This window comes from Mauremys reevesii, linkage group 13 (genome assembly GCF_016161935.1).
Source record: "Mauremys reevesii isolate NIE-2019 linkage group 13, ASM1616193v1, whole genome shotgun sequence".
Lineage (NCBI taxonomy): Eukaryota > Metazoa > Chordata > Testudines > Geoemydidae > Mauremys > Mauremys reevesii.
In genome coordinates, this window is record NC_052635.1 from 15,951,704 (window position 1) to 15,976,780 (window position 25,077).

The 25,077-nt window shown below is 42.6% G+C and overlaps 2 protein-coding genes and 1 long non-coding RNA gene across 3 annotated transcripts; 1 reads left to right on the forward strand and 2 right to left on the reverse strand.

Moving 5' to 3' along the window:
* Positions 1–535: 535 nt before the first annotated feature.
* LOC120380128 (olfactory receptor 11A1-like) lies at positions 536–7,374 on the forward strand. The gene is made up of 2 exons (XM_039497623.1): positions 536–641; positions 6,403–7,374. Exons 1-2 carry the CDS (start codon positions 585–587, stop codon positions 7,372–7,374), a joined length of 1,029 nt encoding a protein of 342 aa, XP_039353557.1. The 5' UTR covers positions 536–584.
* Positions 7,375–9,258: 1,884 nt separating this feature from the next.
* LOC120380345 lies at positions 9,259–14,137 on the reverse strand. Its single transcript, XR_005587730.1, has 3 exons — positions 14,099–14,137; positions 10,720–10,855; positions 9,259–9,519 (listed from the first exon to the last, which is right to left on the reverse strand). It is a non-coding gene; the product is annotated as an uncharacterized LOC120380345 (long non-coding RNA).
* A 7,334-nt stretch (positions 14,138–21,471) lies between these two features.
* Positions 21,472–22,458, reverse strand: LOC120380341 (olfactory receptor 10A4-like). The gene has a single exon (XM_039497977.1). It carries the CDS (start codon positions 22,456–22,458, stop codon positions 21,472–21,474), a length of 987 nt encoding a protein of 328 aa, XP_039353911.1.
* Between the last annotated feature and the right edge of the window lie 2,619 nt (positions 22,459–25,077).

Genomic DNA, 25,077 nt, shown 5'->3' on the forward strand with positions numbered 1-25,077 from the left:
TTGATCTGTGTGGGTGTGTGCTGCAGTGAGAGGTTATGTGTGTTTCAAGTTATTGTGTGAGAAAGTTGCTTTATTATGAGGATGGTTGTGCATATTTGTCAGCCTTCTTGATGTAATCCGTTATAAGTTCACGTCCCCTACTAAGTAGTTGACCTGCTCTTTTATTTCTTTTTATATTGCTGCTAAGGTACTTATAATTCCTCTTCTTATTGCCTTTTATGTCCCTTGCTAGGTGCAAGTCATCTTGTACCTTAGCCTTTCAGATTGTGCCCCTACATCCCTGTTGTATACTTCTCTAGTCATCCTTATCTATTTGTCCATGTGTCCACCTTTTGTACAGCTCCATTTTGATTTTCAGGCTTAATATGATTCAGAATGAAACACAGTCACAATGCTGGAATCTTCTTTGTATAGATTGTCACCAAGTCAACCACAGAGAAAGATTAGAATTTCAACCTATTTGCCCCATTTTTGCCATTGGAAATTTCTCTCTATGGCAATTCGGTGAATATGTCCCATTGAAATGACTTCCAGCCTTTTACAATCCTCAGCTTCTGCATTCTGCATTCAATCAAAATTCTAAGATGGGCTACTTATCTTCTGGGTGGCCCCAGGCTCTGCATTTCATGTTCCCTCTGTATGTGAGTCATGCTCCTGCATCCACTGGAAAATTACTAGATTCTCCTGAGTAGGGCATGCACACCTCTTTAACTGTGTGCATGGGGTTGTGTGCCTCTTTGTGTGTGTGTAACTATTCCAAAGTCTTTGTCTGAATTCTGAAATATTGGGTTCTAGCTGTAGGCTTGATTTTTTAAGGCACTGGGTTCATGAATAAGAGATGAGCACTAACTGGAGTGAGTACTCTGTACTTAGAACTTTTTAGGAATGTGTATTTTTGCAATATCAGCCCTGTTTTTGCCAGATTTTGTAAGAAGGTCCTGCCTTATACCAGGTCTCTCATACAGAGGCTTATGTCTGAGGCTTTTTTCCTACTACATACTTCTACTCTTTGTTTCCTGTCTTTCAACCAGTTAGTGATCCATGAGAGGAATTTCTTTCTTATCCCATGACAGCTTACTTTGCTTAAGAGCCTTTGATGAAGGAACTTGTCAAAGGCTTTCTGAAAGTCTAAGAACACTATATCCACTGGATCACTCTTGTTCACATGCTTGATGACCTCCTCAAAGAATTCTTATAGATTGGTGAGGCACGATTTTCTTTTAAAAAATCCATGTTGACTCTTCCCCAACAAATCATGTTCATATATGTGTCTGACAATTCTGTTCTTTACCATACTTTCAACCAATTTGCCTGGTACTGAAGTTTGGCTTACCAGCCTGTAAATGCCAGGATCTCTTCTGGAGCCTTTTTACAAAAAAAGAGATGTCACATTAGCTATCCTCCAGGCATCTGTTGCAGAAGCTGATTTAAATGATACCACACTTAATAATTCTGCAATTTCACATTGGCGTTCCTTCTGACCTCTTGGGTGAATACCATTGGTCATGGTGACTCATTACTGTTTAATTTATCAATTTGTTCCAAAACCTCCTCAAATGACACCTCAGTCTGGGACAATTCCTCATATTTGTAACCTAAAAAGAGTGGCTCAGGTGTGGGAATCTCCCTCATCCTCTACCATGAAGACTGAAGAAAGGAATTAATTTAGTTTATCCAAATGGACTTATCTTCCTTGAGCACAGCTAGCCCAGTATCCTATCTTCTGACAATGGCCAGTGCCAGGTGCCCCAGAGGGAATTAACAGAATGGGTAATCATCAAGTGATCCATCCCTTGTCACCCATTCCCAGCTTCTGGCAAACAGAGGCTAGGGACACCGTCCCTGCTCATCCTGGCTAATAGCCATTGATGGACCTATCCTCCATGAATGTATCTAGTTCTTTTTTGCACCCTGTTATAGTCTTGGCCTTTACAACATCTGACAAAGAGTTCCACAGACTGACTGTGCATTGTGTGAAAAAATACTTCATTTTTTTTATTTTAAACCTGCTGCCTATTAATTTCATTTTCTGTTATGAAGAGTAAATAACACTTCCTTGTTTACTTTCTCCACATTAGTCATGACTTTATAGACCCCTATCATATCCCCTGCTTAGTCCTCTCTTTTCAAAGCTGAAAAGTCCCATTCTTATTAATCTCTCCTCATATGGCAGCTGTTCCATACCCATAATGATTTGTGTTGCCCTTTTCTGAACCTTTTCCAACTCGAATATATCTTTTTTCAGATGGGACGATGAGATCTGCACATAGTATTCAAGATGTGGGGGTACAATAGATTTATATCGAGACTATATATTTTCTGTCTTATTACCTGTCCCTTTCTTAATGATTCCCAAGATTCTGTGTTAGTTTTTGGATTGCCACTGAACATTGAGTGGATGTTTTCAGAGTACTATCCACTATGACTGCAAGATAAATTTCTTGAGTAATTTACACCCCATTATTGTATATGTACAGTTGGGATTGTGTTTTCCAATGTGCATTGTGATGTGTCATTCCATATTATTTATGAAAATATGCTTATGATATGAATATGACATAACTGAGATACTTTATCCAAGATGGCTCATATGAGATATCATTGGAAAGTTGAATGCTATTATCCTATTTGTATGCATGTATCATTTCTGTATCTGAAATTAGGAATATTGACTATGTAGCTATATTTCAACTATGTTACTTTGGGTGATGCCCCTGCTAACACTTCAGGTACAACAATGAAAAAGCCGGACAGTGCTGATGGCTCATCAGCAAGAGACAATGGACTGTAAAAGAGCTCAGTCTTGCTGTGATCATGTGGGTCACCCTGTGAAGAATGGCTACAATGGCCTTACGGAGTCAGGTGCTCTTGTCACCTGATACGAAAACATTACTTGGGACTTCTTGTAACTTAACACTGTTAAGAGAAGATTCTGTGTAAAATTAAATCTGTACATTAGACAGACTAGGAAACAAAGGACTCCCGCCTTATACAAATCCTATTTAAGGGTGGGGTGTGAGGTAATCCAGGTCCTCAGTTCTCCCCTGCTATCCCATCCAAAAAGACTGCTGGAAACAAAAAAAGACTGAACAGGGGAAAGGAACTGAGCCCAGACTGGAAGGGCAGTTTCCTGTTATTACTGAGTTTTCTATTTTTATAGCCTCTCTAATCTCTCTGAGCATTTCACATTCAACACTGTGGTTAGGTGGTCAGTGGTATATCCCTACTGTTATACTCTTATTATTCAAGCATGGTATTTCTATCCCTAGAGAGTCTAATGTACAGATTTATTCATTTAAGATTTTGGACTACATTTCACTCTACTACACTTTCTTTCACAGATAGTGTCATTCCCCCAATTGCATGACCTACTCTGCCATTCCTATACATTTTGTACCCTGGTATGATTGTGTCCCTTTCATTATCATCATTCCACCAAGTTTCTGTGAGGCACCTGTTGATTTTCCCAAGCCCTTCGTTTGAAAACTCCTTTACGACATATTTTTAATTTTACATGCAAGCAATCTGGTGCCATTTTGGTTTAGGTGGATACCATCCTTCCTGTATAGGTTCCTCATTCCCCAAATAGTTCCCTAGTTCCTAATACATCTAACACCCTCCTCTCTATATTATCAACTCATCCACTCATTGAGACCTTGAAGTTCTGCCTCTCTTACCGGCCCTGCGTGCAGAAATGGGAAACGTTTCAGAGAATGCTACCATGATGGTCCTGGACTTTAATCTCTTAAATTATCAGCCTCAATTTAGCCTGCAGTAACTCTCTTCTACATTTTCCTATGTCATCGGTACCTACGTGGTACCACACCCACCAGCTCCTCGCCCAGCACTGCGCATAAGCCTGTCTGGGTATGTTAAGAGATCTGCAACCTTTGCACCTAGCAGGCAATTCACCATGTGGTTCACCCAATCATCACAAACCCAGCTGTCTATATTTCTAATCATTGAATCCCCATTACTACTACCTGCCTCCTCTTAGTAAGTAGGGGATCCCTCCCTAGGACAGGTCAGTACAAGAGGATACCATGACATCATCTAGAATGTGGGTCCCAACTATGGGTTAGTTTCTCTCTGTTCCACTTTGGTGTTGTCCTTCCCCAAGACTTTCATCCTTCTCAGCAGCACAGAGGCTGTCAGACTGGGAGTGGAAGTGTTCTACTGTGCCCAGGAAAGTCTTATCTATGTATCTATCTATCTCCCTTAGCTCCTGCAGTTCAGCCACTTTGGTCTCCAGAACCCGTACTCGGTCTCTGAGGGTCGTAAGCTCCTTGCACCAAATGCACATATACCCCATTTGCCAACAAGACAGGTAATGATATATGCTGCATTCAGTGCAATGAACTGGATAGCCCCCACTCTGCTGATGGACTTCTGCCTGCATTACTTTTATTTTTGCAGGTTTTTTGTTGGGTATTGTTTCTCTGTGTTTTTTTGGGTTGAAAGGGTGAGGGAGGATGTATTGCCCTAAGTTTAGACAATGCTAATTATGTGGATCTAGCTCTCCCACTCTCTCTCTAATCTACCTTGCAAACCTCCCCTCTTTGCTGCTCCTGGTTGATAGCTCCTCTGATCACTTAGGAGCTGGCTTTTTAAACCCCTGTTCTCCCTTAGTAGTTTCACTCTCTGGTTAAGGGTTAATAGGTGCTAAAGGGTCTACAGATTAAAGCATCCAGATGTGTCTAGAAGGCCCCTAGGTTCAGCACACAGACCTCCCCCCCCCACCCCCCAAAAAACCCCAGACCACGTTATAATGTCAGTCAAGTAGCAATCACGGAACAAACAAAGAAACTAACAGACAACAAACTCACCACTTTGGATTAATGAATTCCCTATGGATTTATTTGTTGGACCAATTCCAAATATTGGTCAAAGGGAAAACCTAGCTTAAAACAGAACATCCTGGATCAATCACTTTCTGAAAACAGATACTAGATTTTTATGCTTGGCTTGAGCCTATAAATCCCATGTGCTGCTGACGCACTTGGATGTGGGCAACATCTGGCCAATGTTCCTAGACATGGATATCTCAAAACTCCCACTGTTTCACCAGTCATCAGACATTCAGTGTTGGTGGCCCTTGATAGTGTTGTCACTGCTACCGAGGCATGACTTCCCCATGACCCACTCCATGTTTCCTTCTACAAAAGAGTTGATCCCATCCAGGATGATTGTTCCAATTTGAAATGACATTAACAAAACACAAGGAATGATAAAACAGACAAAGACATGTTCCCCAAAATGCCACAGCCACCTTAGCCAAGGAAACATTGGCAGACCTCCTTAATCTAACTATGCATCCTATATTATTCCACATGGTATCTCAACACAAGATGTTCAAAGGGACTGAGGGTTCAATCTGCACATGTAGGTGCATGGATAATTTTCAAAGTCTGGCAGTTTGGAAAATATTACCCATAAATTTTAGGCATTGAATAGCTCTCAAAAAGAAGGTTGCAAATCCTTTCCAATAAAGAAACCTAGTCTCTGATTCCCATTAGGAGAGTTTTGGGAAAAATATCTCTCTCATATAGGGTTGGGGGAAAATAAGTGTCTAAAAAACTTTGTGTGTTTTTAAACAAAAAATTGAGGCCATTTCTGTGAGACTGAGGTGGAAATATCATATTGAGGCATGTTTAGTTTCTCTTCATAGAGTGTATTGAAAGTTATGCACGGTCTCACAGCGGTTTGCTAATAATGAGAAGTTAAATAGCAAACTCATTGACATAACTAGTAAAACTTTCCATAGTGTCTTCAGTATCATATTTCCATTTTACACAAGTGCATGTGAACACATGTAGACAGTTCTTCTTTCCTAAATTTCAGATTACATTAAGAAAAGAATAAGTGGTATCATCAACAACTATTACATAATGGAGGGAAGAGAGGCACAGTGAGGGGAAGTGATAAACCCAAAGTCAGGTAGTGGTGGAGCCAATAATAAAACCCAGGTCTCTGGAGTTAAATTATTTTGTCTACTCCACTGGAATATGGTGGACTCTGCAGTGTAAATATGGGTATATGAAGTATCAGACCAGCAATAGGATTTTTCTAAGGTTTCCATATGAAACCAATGGAGTGACATTTAGTTCCCCATAATTTACAATGATAATCTCAGACATTGCGCCTATAGAAATAAACAAACATGGTCAGGCAGCTGAAGGTGAGATGTGTTCAACCATAGATATACCAGGAAGTAGTTACACTTCCAATATCAATTAACTTTGGCCTTTTTTTTTAATTTGTACCCCCAACTGCCTCTACCCTCTGAAGTCTTCACTCAACTGTCGGGATGTATACCATCAGGGAGAGGCCAGACTAAAAAACATTACTGTTTTGTAATGGAAGTTAGATTCTCAATTGCATAATTTCTTTTATCTCCCCTAGATGAAGCTGACAACAAACATACAGGAGGGAAATCAAACGACCATCACAGAATTCATCCTTCTGGGATTTGGGGATCTCCCTCAACTTCAGATTCTTCTCTTCCTGGTGTTCCTAGTGATTTATATTGTGACCGTGGCCGGGAACATACTCATCATTGTACTAGTTGTGACTGATGAGCACCTTCACACTCCCATGTACTTCTTCCTGGGAAACTTGTCCTGCTTGGAGACCTGCTACACCTCTACCATCCTGCCCAGGGTGCTGGCCAGTCTCCTCACTGGGGACAAGTCTATTTCTGTTATGGGCTGCATCACTCAATTTTATTTCTTTGGTTCTCTGGCAGGGACAGAGTGTTTGCTTTTATCTGTGATGTCCTATGATCGGTATTTAGCAATATGCAAACCTCTGCATTACTCAGCATTTATGAATGACAGGTTGTGCCTCCAGCTAGTGGTAGGGTTGTGGATAGGTGGATTTTTGTCTCTTACCATCTTTGTATTTATGATGTCACAATTAACATTCTGTGGCCCCAATGAAATTGACCATTTCTTTTGTGATTTTCGTCCAATAATAAAACTCTCCTGCACTGACAACCGCATGGTGGAATTTGCCAGTTTCATATCTACTTCCATATTCACCATGCCTCCATTTGTATTGACGGTGGCAACCTATGTTTGTATCATCTACAACATCCTGAGAATCCCGTCCACCACCGGGAGGCAAAAGGCCTTTTCCACATGCTCCTCTCACCTCATCGTGGTGACAATTTTCTATGGGACTCTCATAATGGTGTATTTGGTCTCAGAATCTGATGCATTGAGGGACCTGAACAAAGTGTTCTCTTTCTTCTATGGAGTCCTGACCCCTTTGGTCAACCCCCTCATATACAGCCTGAGAAACAAGGAGGTAAAAGAAGCCTTGAGAAAAGCTCTCCTTAGATTGTTTGTCTTTTTCAGGAATTCAAAATTTTAAGCAAATATATAGATATATAGAAAGAGAGAGAGAGAGAGAGAGAGAGAGAGAGAGAGAGAGAGAGAGGACAATCATGGGAATATGATCTTGCATATTCTGATTCATGTGAGTAGCCTATACTTATCTTTGTGTGCCTGGTGAACTCATGACTGTCAGAATCAGAACTTCCTGTATCCAACTGTTGAGTTGGTGTGTTACCTATCTGTGGGCATCTGTAGTGGGGCAGACTGCCCCACTCCCTGTGAGAATGGGCTGTGGCAGGCCAGGGCGCCTGCGCAGACAGGGAGCCAATCAGAAAAGGGCTTATGGGGAGCCAATCAGGGCCCAGTTTGGAGACAGCCAATCAGGGCCAAGCTCAGACGTATATAAAGGCTGCCCAGAGCAGGAGCAGTCAGTATGTCACAGGCCTTTGACAGGGGAAGGTCAGTCTCCAAGGGTGGAGACTAGCACCGTGGACAGCGCAGTGCTGGCCAGGCTCAGGGAGGCTAGGGAGCTTGAGCCCATAGCCACCAGGCTGCAGGCCCTGAAGGGAAGGGCCTAGAGGGTGCAAGGGGCCATAGGGGAAGTGGCCCAGGGAATCAGACAGACAAGGGGAATGAAGGAGGACAGCGAGGCTGCCACCAGAGGGTCCCTGGTCCGGGACCCAGAGTAGAGGGTGGGCCTGGGTCCCCCGCTTCAGTCCTTGCAGTACACCCAGCCATTGGCCGGAGGGAGCAGCCATTAGACTACACCAGATCCCTGACAAGAGGGATTGGACTCAGAGGGTGGTTGGACATAGTGGCTGGGGTGTAGGACTCCTGATCACTGACCCCCGGAAGGGGGTGCAGATGGACTAAGGGGCACTGCCGGAGGGCAGTGGCCTCAAAGAGGATGCCGCTGAGCAGGCAGCAACATGGGTCCAGAGACAGCAACAGAGGGCAGAATGATGGACGGGACACCACCAGGAGGGGGCGCTCCACTGGACAGAGCTAATTCCCAGAGTTACCAGCGGGAGGGGCCAGGTGGTGAGTCCCACTCCATTACAGCATCTCACTCAGTTTTGGAGGAAAATTAGGACACCAAGCCATACCCATAGATATTCACTTCACCCTCACACTCACTCTCATGTCTGAAAAATACTGTGCATCCTTCCTGCATTTAAGTGTGAATGAATTTGCAAGTAAATATTTTAATTAGTTCATGAGAATAAAATAATATAAATAGGATTGTGGAAGTTGCTAGTTTCATATCTTTCTCCATATTCATCCTGCCTCCATTTCTATTAATGATGTCATCCTATGTTCATATCTTTTCTACCATCCTGCGAATTCCTTCCACCACCGGGAGGCAAAAGGCTTTTTCCACCTGCTCCTCTTACTCATCATGGTGACAATTTTCTATGGGACATTGATCCTGGTGTATCTGCTATTGGACTCCGATAAACTGAGGGACCTGAAAAAAGTGTTGTCTGTCTTTTATGTCCTGACCCATTTGTTGACCCCCCTCATCTGCAGCCTGAGAAACAAGGAGGTAAAGGAAGCCTTGATAAAAGCTTTTGTTTGTTTGTTTGTTTGTTTTTTAAATGAATACAACATGATTCTCAGAATCAGAACTTCCTGAATCCAAGTGTAGAGTCTGGGTGTTGTCTACATGTGCCATCTGACTCGTTTTAGAGGAAAATTAGGACACCGAGCCATATCCTTAGACTTTCACTGCACCCTCAGATCTGCACTCATGTCTGAAGAAACCTGTGCATCTTCCCTGCATTTGGATTATTCTCCTTTGATAGTGGATGAATTTTCAAGTAACTATTTTAATGAGTTCATAAGAATAAAATAATTAAAATGACATTGTGAAGAAATTTAGCATTTGTCATCTCTAGCTTTGTCCAAGTGATTTTAAAACTGGAATAAAACATACTCTTTCCACTTTCCTTAATGTTAGAACTCCTTTACAATATTTGTGTCAGTTACATTTGAAGACATTAGGCAGTAATGAAGTTCTATGTTAAGAAGAATTTTGTCAAATAACCAATTAGGAATAAAGTTTACTCGTGGTCAGGTCAGTAGTTCAGGTTACTTTGTACTAGGACCCTGGTGACATCATAGGTAAATCAGCCAATCACCACTCTTCATCTCCCACTAATGAATGTTTCAATTCAATGTCCTGAAATGAATGAAGGGAAGGTAAACAAAACTCAAAACTCAGTTTGCTTTCTTTAAAAATTACAAAAAAAAATAAAAAGGGATTACTATCTGAAAGTATTGGAAAGTGTATGAAAGACATGAAATGCCAAATGGACCAAGAGTTCTCACTGATGCCTTGGCCTCCAAGAGCGTTAGTCATACAAGCTTCCCGCTCCTGTGTTTTTCAGGGAGGTGGTGGGTCTCTGCTCCACAGTCCCAGGACCAGACAAGGGAAGGGTTCCCTCCTCTCTGCTCCCCCCTTGCTTCCTGGAAGCTGAAATTTGCTTCCTTACAGGTCATTAGGGATGAAAACTAAAAATATACTGTCAAAATTGTTCATGTCTGTCTTTTCAGTTTGAGTCATCTGCAAATTTTATAAAAATTAGCATATAAGCCACATGTGCATGAGCCAAGATAAATATTCCCTTTCTTTCTTTCTTTCTTTCTTTCTTTCTTTCTTTCTTTCTTTCTTTCTTTCTTTCTTAAATCCAGAATAACCTGTAACAAAAACTAAGGAATTTAATCTGATTTAAAGGAATAATATCTCTACATGTAAATTAGTGCCAGGCTGCTATATATGATTGGTCCAGATGGCAGAGGGAGACAGGATTTTCTGCACATAAATGGTGTATATTTACGCTATGGCACCATAGAATCATAGAATCTCAGGGTTGGAAGGGACCTCAGGAGGTCATCTAGTCCAACCCCCTGCTCAAAGCAGGACCAAACCCAACTAAATCATCCCAGCCAGGGCTTTGTCAAGCCTGACCTTAAAAACCTCTAAGGAAGGAGATTCCACTACCTCCCTAGGTAACCCATTCCAGTGCTTCACCAACCGTACTAGTGAAAAAGTTTTTCCTAATGTACAACCTAAACCTCCCCCTCTGCAACTTGAGACCATTACTCCTTGTTCTGTCATCTTCTACCACTGAGAACAGTCTAGATCCATCCTCTTTGGAACCCCCTTTCAGGTAGTTGAAAGCAGCTATCAAATCCCCCCTCATTTTTCTCTTCTGCAGACTAAACAATCTCAGTTCCCTCAGACCACATTCACAAAGCTGTCTGAGGTCTCATTGATCCACCAAAGAGGAGAGATGGGAGCCAGCATGGCTGAAGCATGTGCGGACATTCCAGTTGCCTCAGCTTTGGGATACGTTTCTAGAGCTGAGGAATGTCAAACCTGTGCTATACATCTCTTTGTGTTCAGTTTCAGGGAGACTGGATTAGAAGATGGAGTCAAAGTCGAATTGTCTTAATCCGTGGGCCTCATTGTGACTCTGTCATGGAGAGAACATAGTGGAGAGGCACTTTCCAGGCTGTGGTAGAAATAAGGAGAAGAGATGGCTGGTTGGAAAAGAGGAGCAATCCCAATTATTGAATGTGATAGAACGGAAAGTTCAGGATGTGCTGAAGAAACAGAACTTCTCCACAAGACCTCACACAGGGCCCTGTTCTTCCTGATGGTCACAGTGTACAACACAGTTTGAACTATTTATGATTTGTGATAGGAGGATCTCACCCTAGGAAGGGCTTGGAGATGAAAAGGGAACAAAGACACCCATTCAGGAGGAGGAAGAGAGAGAGGAAACATTTGCCTTCTCTCCCCCATGCAGGAAGAGTGAGGGAGATACTGAAATGTTGACAGAAAGAAGGAATAGGAAAGAGGTAATGAAAATCTAACTCTATCAGGCGCATGGAGGGTCACCTATAACCATGATGCATGAGGCTGGCTGCCCTTTTACAACATCTGTATTTGGATGCTGAATCTGCATGTCCACATCACATCACAGCAGCATGGGACCACTCTACAGCACCGTCAGTGCAAAGCAATGCCTTGGGAACCATTATCATATCGGGCCTCTCTGCTGTTTTGTCTGATGACCAGTCAACTTGGTCTCAGCTGTTCCAGCCCCCACAGATTTAAGGTGTCCATTCTAAACCCATCCCTCTCTCAGACATAGGAGAAAACCCTGTGTTGTTCCAGAAGGCTGACCTCTTTGGCATTTGTTACTAAGGGGCTCAGGTTGCCTGGCAACACCACAGTAGACTCTCTTTAGGAACAATTCCCATGTAGGCACCAAGGCATGTAGAAATGGTTGCAAAGCCTCACATGGGGAATGGTGCTGTGAAAGTGATAATCTGAGTCTGTGCAGGTACATTAGGTAGGACTTTATATAGGGACATTACACAGAAGTAGAAGAAGAAGAATAGTGTCATTCTCCTCTCACTTATTCCAGTTTTCAAGCAGTGCATCTCTCTTCAGTGAGTGGTTTGTTTCCCAATTAACTCCTTAAAATGCTCAAATCTTAATTTCATTTTCCATGTCAACCCAGTTATTGAAATGCACTTTTAAGTGTGCACATTTCTTTATATTTATTGATTGGTTGTATTGATTCCCCCCACAAAACATAACTATTGGGAAAACAGAAAGAAAACAAAAGAAGAAAAGAATGGTAAAGGGTTTTGATGGGAGGGAAAAAAGAAGGAGAAAGGAAGGCATGGAGGGGAAAGGAGAGCAACATCTTAGTTTCCATCCATTAGTGATTAATTGAAAACTTTTAAAAGTTAGAGCTATTTCTTCCAAATTTGTCTGAGCTCCTTCTTCTTCCAAATGTTACCTGCTCTTTAGCTGCCCTGACAGCCCGGTCACTTTGCCAGGCTTCTAGCCCTCGAGGCAATTGGATTAGTCCTTCACTAGGAGTTGAAAGCCTGTGCTGCCACACAACAGTAATTTGGAATTAAAAAAAAAACACAAAATGGCAGAGAACTTAAAAACTGGCCAACAACAGACCGTGAATCTCAGTGATAATGGAAACTAACAGAGCTCTGAACCATTATTGTAGCTCTTTGCATCATGTGATACAGACTCAATAGACAGTCTGGTGTTCAGAGTGATGTTTAGGGTTGTGTGTGCTGGTGAAGCTGTGTATTTGTTTGTGTTGATTTCTGTGTGGATTGTATTGTACTGGGACATTTGTGTTGATTTGTGTGGGTGGTAAATAAGGGATTTATAGACTTAGACTCATAGACTTTAAGGTCAGAAGGGACCATTATGATCATCTAGTCTGCCCTCCTGCACAATGCAGGCCACATAATCTCACCCATCCACTTCTATAACAACCCCCTAACCTTTGTCTGAGTTACTGAAGTTCTCAAATTGTGGTTTGAAGACATCAAGCTGCAGAGAATCCTCCAGCAAGGGACCCGTGCCCCATGCTGCAGAGGAAGGCGAAAAACCTCCAGGCCCTCTGCCAATCTGTCCTGGATGAAAATTCCTTCCCGACCCCAAATATGGTGATCAGTTAAACCCTGAGCATGTGGGCAAGACTCACCAGCCAGCACCCAGGAAAGAATTCTCTGTAGTAACTCAGATCCCACCCCATCTAACATCCCATCACAGACCACTGGGCATACTTACCTGCTGATAATCAAAGATCAATTGCCAAACTAATTGCCAAAATTAGGCTATCCCATCATACCATCCCCTCCATAAACTTATCAAGCTTAATCTTAAAGCTAGATATGTCTTTTGCCCCCACTACTCCTCATGGAAGGCTGTTCCAGAACTCTATTCCTCGAATGGTTAGAAACCTTCGTCAATTTGTGTTCCGGTTAGGGATTATGTGTGACTGGATTTACTGGGTAAAATAGTTGGGTTGCAGTGTGAGTGATTGTGATGATTTGTGTGGGGATTCTGTTGTGCTGGCAGATTTGAGTTGATCTGTGTGGGTGTGTGCTCAGGGCCGGCTCCAGGTTTTTTGCTGCCCCAAGCAAAAAAAATTTTGGCTGCCACCCGTTCCAGCCCTGGGCTGCCCCCTGCACCTCCCTGCTGCCCCAGCCCTGGGCTCTCCCCCCCCAATCCACACCCCCTGCTGCCTCAGTGCTGGACTTCCCCCTTTCCCCCCCATCAGTGCCCTCCCCCACCCCGCTGCAGCCCCAGCCCTGGGATCATCCCTTCCCCCATGGGGGAGCACGGCAGCATGTATGCAGCAGGGTGTCTGGGGCTGCGCGGAGCCAGACACGCTGGTCTGAGTGGCACGGTAAGGGGGCTGGGGGGTTGGAGAAGGGGTAGGGGATTCTGGGGGGACAATCAAGGGACAGGGAGCAGGGGGGATTGGATGGGGTGGAGGTTCGGGGGGGCAGTCAGGGGACAGGCAGTGGTTGGATAGGTATGGGAGTCCCAGGGGTTATCTGGGGACAGGTAGGAGGTGAGGTCCTGGGGGGACGTTGGGGGGTGGTCTCAGGAGGTGGCAGTTGGGGACAAGGAGCAGCGGCGCTTAGATAGGGGGTGGGGTCCCAAGGGGCAGTTGGAGCAGGGGTCCCAGGAGGGGGCAATCAGGGGACAAGGAGCAGCGGTGCTTAGATAGGCGGTGGGGTCCTGGGGGGCAGATAGGGGCAGGGGTCCCGGGAGGGGGTGATCAGGGGATAGGGAGCAGGGGGGAGTTGGATGGGTTGGGGTTTCTGTGGGGGGCAGTCGGACGGAGTGGATGGTGGCAGGATGGGGCTTCCCTCCCCCTGGAGTGTCCTGTTTTCTGAATGTTAAAATATGATCTCCCTACCACTCTCCACTCAGAGCAGGTAGCCGCATGAGTTCCCCCTCCTTCCTTTCCAGTTGATAGTTGCCAAGGGAATCCTGGGAAATGTAGTTCTTTCCCTGCTCCAGGGCTGGCTCTATAGGCAGGGAGCTAACCAAGGAACTACAACTTCCATAGCCCTCTGTTGGTTCTCAGCTCCCATGCCACCCCTGCAAATGGGCTGCTCCAAGCAGGTGCTTCCTTTGCTGGTGCCTAGAGCCGCCCCTGTGTGTGCTGCTCTGAGAGATTATGCGGGTTTACTGTGTGGGATAGTTGTTTTATTGTGAGGGGTGGTTGTGTTGATTTGTCAGCCTTCTTGATGTCATTTTTTTTCACCTTCCCAATTAATGTATTTATTACTCTTCTTATTGGGTTTTAATTATTGTGTGCTTTAGCCTTTCTGATTTCCTCCCAATGTGTTTGTCGTACACTTTTGTACTGTTCCTCGTCTCTTTGTCCATGTTTCCACCTTTTGCCGGATTCCTTTTGGTTTTTCAGTCTTAATATGCTTCAGAATAACACATGGAGTCACCATCCTGGAATCTTATTATAGAGATTTTCACCAAGTGAGTCATGGGCATTTCAACCAAACTGCCCCATTTTTCCCATTGAAATTTCTCTCTGTGGCTGTTTGATGAATATGTCCCATTGAAATTACTTTCAGTATTTCAAAACCCTCGGTTTCTGCATTCCACATTAGGTCAAAATTCTATGAGAGGTTTATTATCATCTGGGTGGCCCCAGGTTCTGTATCCTTGCTGAGAAATGAATTTGAGGGGAGCATGAGCTGTTATAGCAGGGATAAGGAAGAGACAGGACAGAACTGGAGGAGGGGATGTCAAATCAGTATATTAGATGTCTGTATACTAATACAAGAAGTGTGGGGAATAAGCAGGAAGAATTCAAAATGCTAGTAAATAACCACAACTATGGCATAGTTGGCATCACAGAGACTTGGTGGGATAATACACATGACTGGAATATTGGTAAAAAAGTGTACAGCTAGCTCAGGAAGGACAGGCAGGGAAAAATGGGAGGAGGTGTTGCCTTATGTATTAAAAATGAATACACTTGGACTGAGGTTGAGATGGAAATAGGGAAAGACTTGTTGAAAGTCTCTGGGTAAAGATAAAAAGGGTATAGATATAGATATAGATATAGATATAGATATAGATATAGATATAGTAGAGAAGAAGAATTACTTCTTGTGGGTAAAGGATATTATTTATATATATGTAGAAAAGAATTACTTCACTCCTGCTAATACATCCCAGAATGATGTTCACTTTTTTTGCAATTTATATATTATTTGTTGCCAAAAAAGCGAACATCATTCTGGGATGTATTAGCAGGAGTGTTGTAAGCAAGACATGAGAAGCAATTCTTCTCTATTCCACTCTGATTAGGCATCAGCTGGAGTATTGTGTCCTGTTCTGGGTGCCACATTTCAGGAAAGTTATGGGCACACTTTAGAAAGGCCAGAGAAGAGCAACAAAAATGACTAAAGATCTAGAAGACATGACCTATGAGAGAAGATTGAAAAAAATGGGTTTGTTTAGTCTGGAAAAGAGAAGACTGAGAGGGGACATGATAATAATTTTCAAGTACATAAAAGGTCGTTACAAGGAGGAGGGGGAAAAATAGTTCTTCTTAACCTCTGATGATAGGACAAGAAGCAATGGATTTAAATAGCAGCAAGGGCGGTTTAGATTGGACATTAGGAAAAGCCGCCAAATTGTCAGAGAGGTTAAGCACTGGAATAAATTGATTAGGGAGATTGCGTAATCTACATTATTGGACATTTTTAAGAGCAAATTATAGAAACACCTGTCAGGGGTGGTCTAGATAATACTTATTCCTGCCACGAGTGCAGAGAACTGGACTAGATGACCTCTCGAGGTCCCTTTCAGTTCTATGATTTCAAGTCACTTTAAGAAAACGGTAAGTGATATCATCGTCAGCTATTTTGTAATGGCGGGAACAGAGCCTCGGAGAAAGGAAGTGTAAGCCCAAGGTCAGGGAAAGAAAGAGAAAGGAATAAAACTCAGGTTTCTGCAATCAAATTCTACTGTCCACTCCACTGGAATCTGGTGGACTCTGCAGTGGAAATACGGGTAAAAGAGGTGTGAGAGCAGCAACAGTGTTTATCTCAGGTTTTCACATGAAGCCAATGGAATGAAATAGAATTCCTTCAACCTACAATGATAATATCAGACCTTGTGGCTAATGTAACACAGAGGCGTGTTCAGGAAGCTGAAGGTGAGATGTATTCGACCATAGAGATACTAGGCAGCAGTATCATTTCCAGTGTCAATTAACATAGGCCCTTTTGAAATTTTACCCAGCATGCCTCCGCTATCTTGAGTCTTGACTCAACCACTGGGACAGTGTGAGGGTCCACACCCCTAGGGTCAAGGCAGTGTGGCCTGTCAGTCACTGTCTATAAAGCAGCCCTTCGGTGTGGGGCAGCATGGTCTAGCGGCTGGAGTCTATGGAGCAGCCCTTTGGTGCATGGCATCGGGGCCTAGTGGTCAGAATCTATAGAGCCACCCTTTGGTTCAGGGCAGTGTGGCCTAGTGGCCGGAGCCTATAGAGCCACCCGTCAGTGTAGGGTAGTGGGGCCTAGTGGCCAAAGTCTATAAAGTAGCCCTTCAATGCAGGGCAGAGTGGTCTAGGAGCAAGGGGCTATAGAGCCACCGTTTGGTGCAGGGCAGAATGGTCTAGTGGCCAGAGTCTCTACAGAATCCCATATTCTTCTGAGCCCCCTGATCTAGGTAATGACTGGTCACTGTTCCTAGATCACTGTCTCTGAGCAAACTCCCACTGCTTCACCCTGGGGTGAGCCATATTGGTGGCCCTTGATGACTTAAGAGACTCACAAATTTATTTGAGCATAAACTTTCGTGGGCTACAGACCCCTACATCAAATGCATAGAATGGAACATATAGTAAGAAGACATATATATATATACAGAAAACATGAAAAGGAGGCTAATTAATTAAGATGAGCTATTATCAGCAGGAGAAAAAAAATGTTTGTAGTGATAATCAAGATGGCCCATTTCAGACAGTTGACAAAAAGGCGTGAGGATATTTAACATCAGTCACTCCATCAGGGGCTCATTCACCTGCACATCTACCAGCATGATATATGCCATCATGTGTCAGCAATGCCCCTCTACCATGTATATTGGCCAAACCGGGCAGTCCCTATGCAAAGGAATAAATGGACACAAATCTGACATCAGGAATCATAACATTCAAAACCCAGTAGGAGGACACTTCAACCTCTCTGGTCACTCAGTAACAGACTTAAAGGTGGCAATTTTGCAACAGAAAAGCTTCAAAAACAGACTCTGATGAGAAACTGCTGAAATTGAATTAATATGCAAACTAGATACCATTAACTTTGGCTTTAATAGAGACTGGGAGTGGCTGGGTCATTACACAAATTGAGTCTATTTCTCCGTGTTAAGTATCCTCACACCTTTTTGTCAACTTTCTGAAATGGGCCATCTTGATTATCACTCCATATTCACATTTCCGCCATTTCTGTTGAATCTGGCATTCTGTTTGTATCATCTTCATGATCTTGCAAATCCCTTTCATCACCGGGAGGCAAAAGGCCTTTTCCACCTGCTCCTCTCACCTCATTGTGGTGACAATTTTCTGTGGGACTATAGTCATTGTGTCTCTGTTATCAGATTCTGATGCACTGAGGGACTTGAACAAAGTGTTCTCTGTCTTTTGTGGTGTCCGCACCCCATTGGTCAATCCCCTCATATACAGCCTGAGAAACCAGGAGGTGAAGGAAGCCTTAAGAAAAGCTGTTGTTAGATTTTTTTCTTTCACAAGAATACAGATATTTTAAACTAATATCTATATCTATTCATATCCATAGAAGGACAAGACAAATCCTTAACAATACCTCTCCCACCCCACTTTAAGGTCTGACGATTGTGGTGTATCAAGAACATGATCTGCCTGACCTTGGATTACTCATTCTTTGAGTGTGGGTGATGTTGAAAGTCAATACCTTAATGCATTAGTGAGAATAAAATAATTTAAAAAGTACTCTGCTTGCAATTTAGCATTTGCCTTCGCCTTGTTTTCTCCTGAGTGATTTTAAAACTGGAATAAAACATACCCTTCCCATGATCCATAATATTAATCCTCATTTAACATAAGTGTAGGCTACATGTGAAGATATTAGGTTTTAATGAAGTTTTTTTTTTTTAGAAAAGTTGTGTCTAATCATTAGATTGAAAATAAATTATACACATGGCCAAGTGAATAGCTCAGGTCTCTTTTAAATTGGACCCTGGTGACATCAGAGGTAAATCAACCAATCCCCACTCTTCATCTCCTGCTAATGTGAATGGTGCAGTTCTGTTACCTGAAGTGACTAATTAAGGGAAGGTAACTGTGCAGGTGAGCCAAGAGCTCTCATTCATGTTTTGGCCCTTGTGAGTGTTATTCAGGGTTCCATGGCCACCAGCTACCCACTCCCGTGCTTCATCAGAGTGGTGGTGGGTCTCTGCTACGTAGCCAAGGGAAGGATTTATGACTCAGGAAGATAGTTCCCTCCTCTCTGCTCCCTCCTTCCTACCTGGCAGCAGTAATTTGCTCCTGGCCAGGTCACTGGGACTGGAAACTAACATTTCTGCCATTCCTTGATCCTTCCCACCCACAGCATGTAAAATTTGTTCACATCTTTCTTAGAGTGTGGTGCCCGAATCTGGACACAATAGTTGTCACCACGGGGCCCTGGGGAGTTAGACTGACTGGTTGGTGTGCCATCAGATAGATAGATAGATAGATAATTTGGCATCATGTGCCAGCAATGCCCCTCTGCCATGTACATTGGCCAAACCGGACAGTCTCTGCATAAAAGAATAAATAGATACAAATCAGACATCAGGAATGGTAATGTACAAAAGCCAGTAGGAAACACTTCAATCTTCCTGGACATTCTATAACAGATTTTAAAGTCACTATTCTTGAACAAAAACCTTCAGAAACAGAATTCAAAGAGAAACTGCAGAACTAAAATTCATTTGCAAATTTAACACCATTAATTGGGGCTTGAATAGGGACTTGGAGTGGCTGGCTCACTACAAAAGCATCTTTACCTCTCCTGGAATTGATACCTCCTCATCAATTATTGGGAGTGAACTACATCCACCATGATCAAATTGGCCCTGTCAACACTGGTTCTCCACTTGTGAACTAACTCCCTTCGCTTCATGTGTCAGTATAATAATGACTGCAACTGAAATTATCTCTTGATGCATCTGAAGAAGTGAGGTTTTTACCCACAAAAGCTTATGCCCAAATAAATCTGTTAGTCTTTAAGTTGCCACCGGATTCCTTGTTGATTTTGGTTGAAAGAATCCCTCACTTATGCTGGTGTAAATTATGAGTAAATCCAGCGAAGTCATCACATGTACACTGGTGTAAAACTGCAATAAGTGAGAGGAGAACCAGACCCGGTGGTGTTTGGCAGGGAGGGGATGGAAGAATTGTTTCTTCCCGACCTCATGGGCAATTGCCTCGCACCATGAGGGTTCATTACCTAGATAATGTGTTTATAGGGTATTGTTCTCCTCCTGTTTACACTACTGTTGATTTGATTCTGTCCACATTAATTCTACTGACTGGAAAGGAAGCCACTCATATGCTTCCTACTTTAGATTCCTCTCCAGGCACCCTGCTGCCACCTATCATAATATTTACACACAGCCTCATACAGTGGGAGCAAATCAAAAGTGTCCCTGCGATTTTACACTGATGTAGACCCACTAAAGTCAAAGCCATTAAACAGGAAGCTGTTGTATCATGGCCAGTAAACACAAAGTCCAGTCTGAATCTTAATGTATTAACCTTCACATGGTCACACGAGTGTATAACTGTTATGATCTTAGTTTTGAAGAAAGGGAAGGTTATTCTGTTTTCTCATTTCTAGGAACACATGAGAGTGTGAATGCCAGTCTCACACAGAGTCAAAGAGAGAGATTCAGTGCTCAGTAATATACAACTAAAACTCATTATGACAAACAAGCCTATGTTTATTAGTATTGCCAACCCAGCAGAAAGACATTAAAAGGAACAAGAAGTGAAGGGGGTGAAGTGTGAAGTGGAATCATTACAGAAATCTAGAACAAAGATTATCCCAGTGATTACTGGAGCTCTTGGCTATGAACTAGCTGCTCAAGAACACATTGGGGGTGCAAGACATCATGATCAGTGACCTCCTCAAGACAGACACAGTGAAAATGTTAAGGTGAGTCAAAGGAGAGTGAGAGCTAAAACACAGGAATTCTGCAGAAGGTTTAACAAAATTCCAGACTACCCAGGCCTACAGAGTTGATTTGTGGTCAGCATTTATTGGTGACTCATGGGGATACATTTTAGACAGTAGCTTTCTCCTTTTTAAGCTTAAAGATCTTGTATATTGTGAAGGCTATTTGTTTAAGGAAAATCCCCATGATGTAATACCGAAGGATAATAAGAATAATAAAAATAAAGTTTAAATTGAAGCATTATTATTATTACTACATTTTAACATAACATCTTATAATAATTATATAATTAAAATCACCATTAGTAGCATAAAAAAACCATTTTATTTCAAAATTAATCTCAGAAAGAGAGAGAGAGAGAGAGAGAGAGAGAGAGAGAGGGAGAGAGAGAGTGGTCCTAAATTTTATTGACACATGCTGCTGTTCTAAACCCCGGTGATTCCAAGACTGGAGAGATAAAGAGCAATTAGGGTAACCTAAAAAAAAACATATTTTGTTTTTAAATCAACCAGATAGACAAACAGGTCAATATCAGTCTTCAAAATGTATTAACGGATGCTGCTGATACAACTCCAGTGAAAGACAACTTCTGAGAGAGGATGAAATCCACCCCTTGGTAAAGGGTCTACACAAAGGCTATAGGCCACTTCCTTTACACTTCACTACTGAAAACAGGGCCTCGGTGGGGAAATGAGTGACACATATGTGTTAGGTAGACCCTCCGCACTGTGGGTAAATTCACCATTTCCAACCCCCTGCCACTGCCACAGATGTCAGTGGGTAATAAATGGAGTTGATGGCAGTAGGAACTGGATGGGTTCTGGCCCATTAGCTCACATTTCCACAGGCAGATCTAGGGTCCATCCATCCCAGAGTGAGGAATTGCTTGGCTCTGCTGCCCTTATTTGTACAGATAGCTCTTCCAGACAGCGGGGGTCCCATTGTATTTAACAGAACTGCTGTACTGGGCAAGAGCTGTCTGTACAAGCTGTGATTCACAGTATCATACAATGAGACGAGTTCCCATTATCTTGACTTTATTGCAGTGTGCAATAACTATATACAAAATAGTTTGCTATTTGTTATGAAATTCATAGCCTCATTAGCAGCTTTCCTCAGGGCCTCCTTCACCTCTCTGTTTCTCAGGCTGTAGATGAGTGGATTGGCCAGGGGAGTCAGGACTGTGTAGAAGAGAGAGAACACTTTGTTCAGGTCTCTCAGTGTGTCAGTGTCTGGTAGCAGATAGACAATGATCAGGGTCCCATAGAAGATGGTCACCACTATGAGGTGAGAGGAGCAGGTGGAAAAGGCCTTTTGCCTCCCGGCAGTGGAAGGGATTCTGTGGATGGTGGTGATGATGCACACATAGGATGCCAGGGTTAATAGAAAGGGAGGCAGTGTTAATATGGAGGTGAACAGGAAGATCACAAGAGTCATCAGGCGGGTGTCACTGCAGGACAGTTTTACTAATGGGGCGTAATCACAAAAGAAATGGTCAATTTCACTGGGGCCACAATAAATAATTTGTGATATCCAAGATGTCGTGATGGTGCAAGCCACAAACCCACTTACCCACGACCCAGCTGCCAGGCGGAAGGAGATACTGCCATTCATAAGGACTGCATAATACAGAGGTTTGCATATCGCTAAATACCGATCGTAAGACATCGCTGATAAGAGGCAACATTCCACAGATGCCATAGAACTAAAGAAATACAGTTGTGTGATGCACTCAATAAATGAAATAGTCCTGTCCCCAGTCAGGAGACCAGCCAGCATCCTGGGCAGGATGGTGGAGCTGTAGCAGGTCTCCAAGCAGGACAAATTCCCCAGGAAGAAGTACATGGGGGTGTGGAGGTGCTGATCAGCCACAACTAGCGCAACAATAAGGATGTTCCCAGCCATGGTCACAATGTAGATCACCAGGAACAGCAGGAAGAGAGGGATCTGCATTTCATGGAGATTCCCAAATCCCAGTAGAATGAATTCTGTGATTGATGTTTGATTTCTCCAGTTTCCAGTCCATTTCTCCAGGTCTTCCATGGGATCTAACAAGAAATTAAATTAAATATATATAAGCTGTGGAATATGACATGAAAAAGGCAATTTGAGGTTTTGTGGTGTCATTGTAATGTTGTTGATGGTTAAATGCAGTCATGGATGAGTTTTTCAGCATCTCTGCTTTTCTAGGCATCTGACTTTTGACCTGTCAATACCATGAACATAGATACAGTAACCCCAACCCTCTAGCCAGGCTGGTACCTCAATTTTCCACCATTTTGCTGTCTCCTTCCATGTAGTCTAATGCCATGGATGAAATCTAGTAGTCAGAAAAGCTGGGTTCTATTCCTGAAATAGTGTGACCTTGAGAAAAACATGTAGTTCTGTACCTCAGTTTTCACAGCTATAAAATGAGGATGAAAGTGGTATGTCATCTACTAATAAACATAAGTACTTAACATCTTCATAGTGCTCTGAGATCACTGACAACTTTCTGTACGTACTCACAGGTAAAGCCCAACACACATAGAACTGATTTTTATACCAGGGTCTAGGTCAGTAAACAGCAGTATACAAGTGTTTAGTTAAGCATTGAAATATTCGTTTTAATGCTTGCTTTTTTCTTCTTCAGATCTGAAAAAATATATATTTCTTGCACTCAGCTCAAACTATAAACTCATGTGCGATATGATTTCTTTTATCTTCTGTAACTGAGAAAGCGCTCTGAGAAACAAATTATTGAATATGCAGAGGTAGATAGATACTCGGATAAACCAGAAAAAGTGTGTGTGTGTTGGGGGGCGGGCAGTGAGGAATGTTTGAAATTACTTGCCTCCTAACTTTACCTAACATTAATCTAGAGGACTGTTTATGGAGTGAGCAAATGAGGAGACACAAATCCACATAAATCTTCACAGATACCAGCCACCTCCATTCTGACTAGTCCTGAATAAATCCAGGGTGTTCTACAATCTAAAACTGTCTGGTCTGGACATGTCTCATAGAAAGACAATGGTTCTTCTATATGTTTTTCACTACAGTGGCTGCTCAAAAACTCCCAACAGAACATTGACACTATAATTTCTAAAACCAAATGTTTTGGGCTGACAACGTTCTAAATCCCCAAATTTAAAAACCAAACTGAAAATTATTCAACCAAAATCTGATTTTTAAATAGTTTTAGGCAGGGGGGGTTTCCAATGAAATTCTGAAATTTTTAAGAAAAATCAGACACATCTTGTGAAAATTATTGTCTTCTTGAAAACCAAATTCTTCAAATAAATGCTGATGGATTTTTTTTCTACCTGCTCTAATAGGTACTATAATGTAAGGAGAAAATCCTTATTAGTCGGAAGCAAAATGGCATGAACATATATAATCTTACATTTATCTTTTACCTTCTGGAAATCTAATAAGAGAGTTTCTCTTTCCTTCAAAACCAGTATAAGAAAAACTTGAGATCGCTGAGGTGACCTCTTTAAGCAACCTTCCTGAGACCCAGGATACAAGTTCTACCATCTGTTTCTGATCCCCAAATTCTTCCTACGAGCCACTCCCCAACAAAAATTCTGATCACTGGCCTGGCATAGTTGTCTTGGATCTGTTACCAAAAGGCAAATGTCTGCCCTTGTTCATTATATGAGAGAGAAAAATCTCCCTGGAGAATAATGCTGATGAGAATTTTCAAATGCTGTGAAAGCATAATTAATAATATATTTATTTTTAGTCCTTACATCCAATAGGTATAACAGAGAGGCAAACTGGGAAAATGTTGAAGACAGAAAAGTTTCTATCCTCAAAGGAGGTCTCTCTGTTTACCAATCCTATGGAACACAAGTGTTGCCACATTTGATGTGATCAGTCATCCACCTTCCTCGCTGCCATGTCTCTGACAGTGACCAGTACCAATTGCTTTTCATGAAGGTACAATAAACCTTGTGGAAGAGAGTTGTGCAACAAAATGCCTACATGGAAACCCCCTGGTAACCTCTTTTCTTAGGTTTCCCTATCTGTAAGGTGGGGATAATCACATTTATTAATGACACTATTGGGTGTGGTGAGTTGCTGTGAGGATCGATCAGTTAATATTTGTCCAGGACAGGTAACTTAATCCAATGAACTCTGTGGAGAAAATAATCACATCCGGATATACCCAGCGTAACACATGAAGTCAAATGGCCAGGTCCCCAGATAGTGATTTCAGTGAAGCATCACAGAGTTATGTCAGCTGAGGATTTAGCCCAATGGGGTATAAAGCAAGAGTAAATCTAAGTCTAAAGGGCTCAACATTTGAATAGCTTTCTGTATGGATAGATTTTCCTCTCACTTACCCCACATGGACAGGTATGGTGGGTCTAGGTCTCCTCTCACTTGCCCCAGTATATATCAGCAGTAATCCCATTGTAGTCAAGGGGACTGATTCTTCGGAGGCTCACTTTAGTGTTACTCCAGAGTGACTCCACTGAAGTCAGTGGGCCATATTCTCCTGTCACTCATCCTGTTGTAAATCAGGAGTAACACCATGGAAAGCCATGAGGCTTGATGCTCCACTCACACAACACACTTTGAATTAGGAATAACTAATGAAATCAGTGGGCCCAAATTTATTCTCACTTATGCTAGTGCAAAATCAAGAGAAATTCAAGTGAAGGCACGACAGTT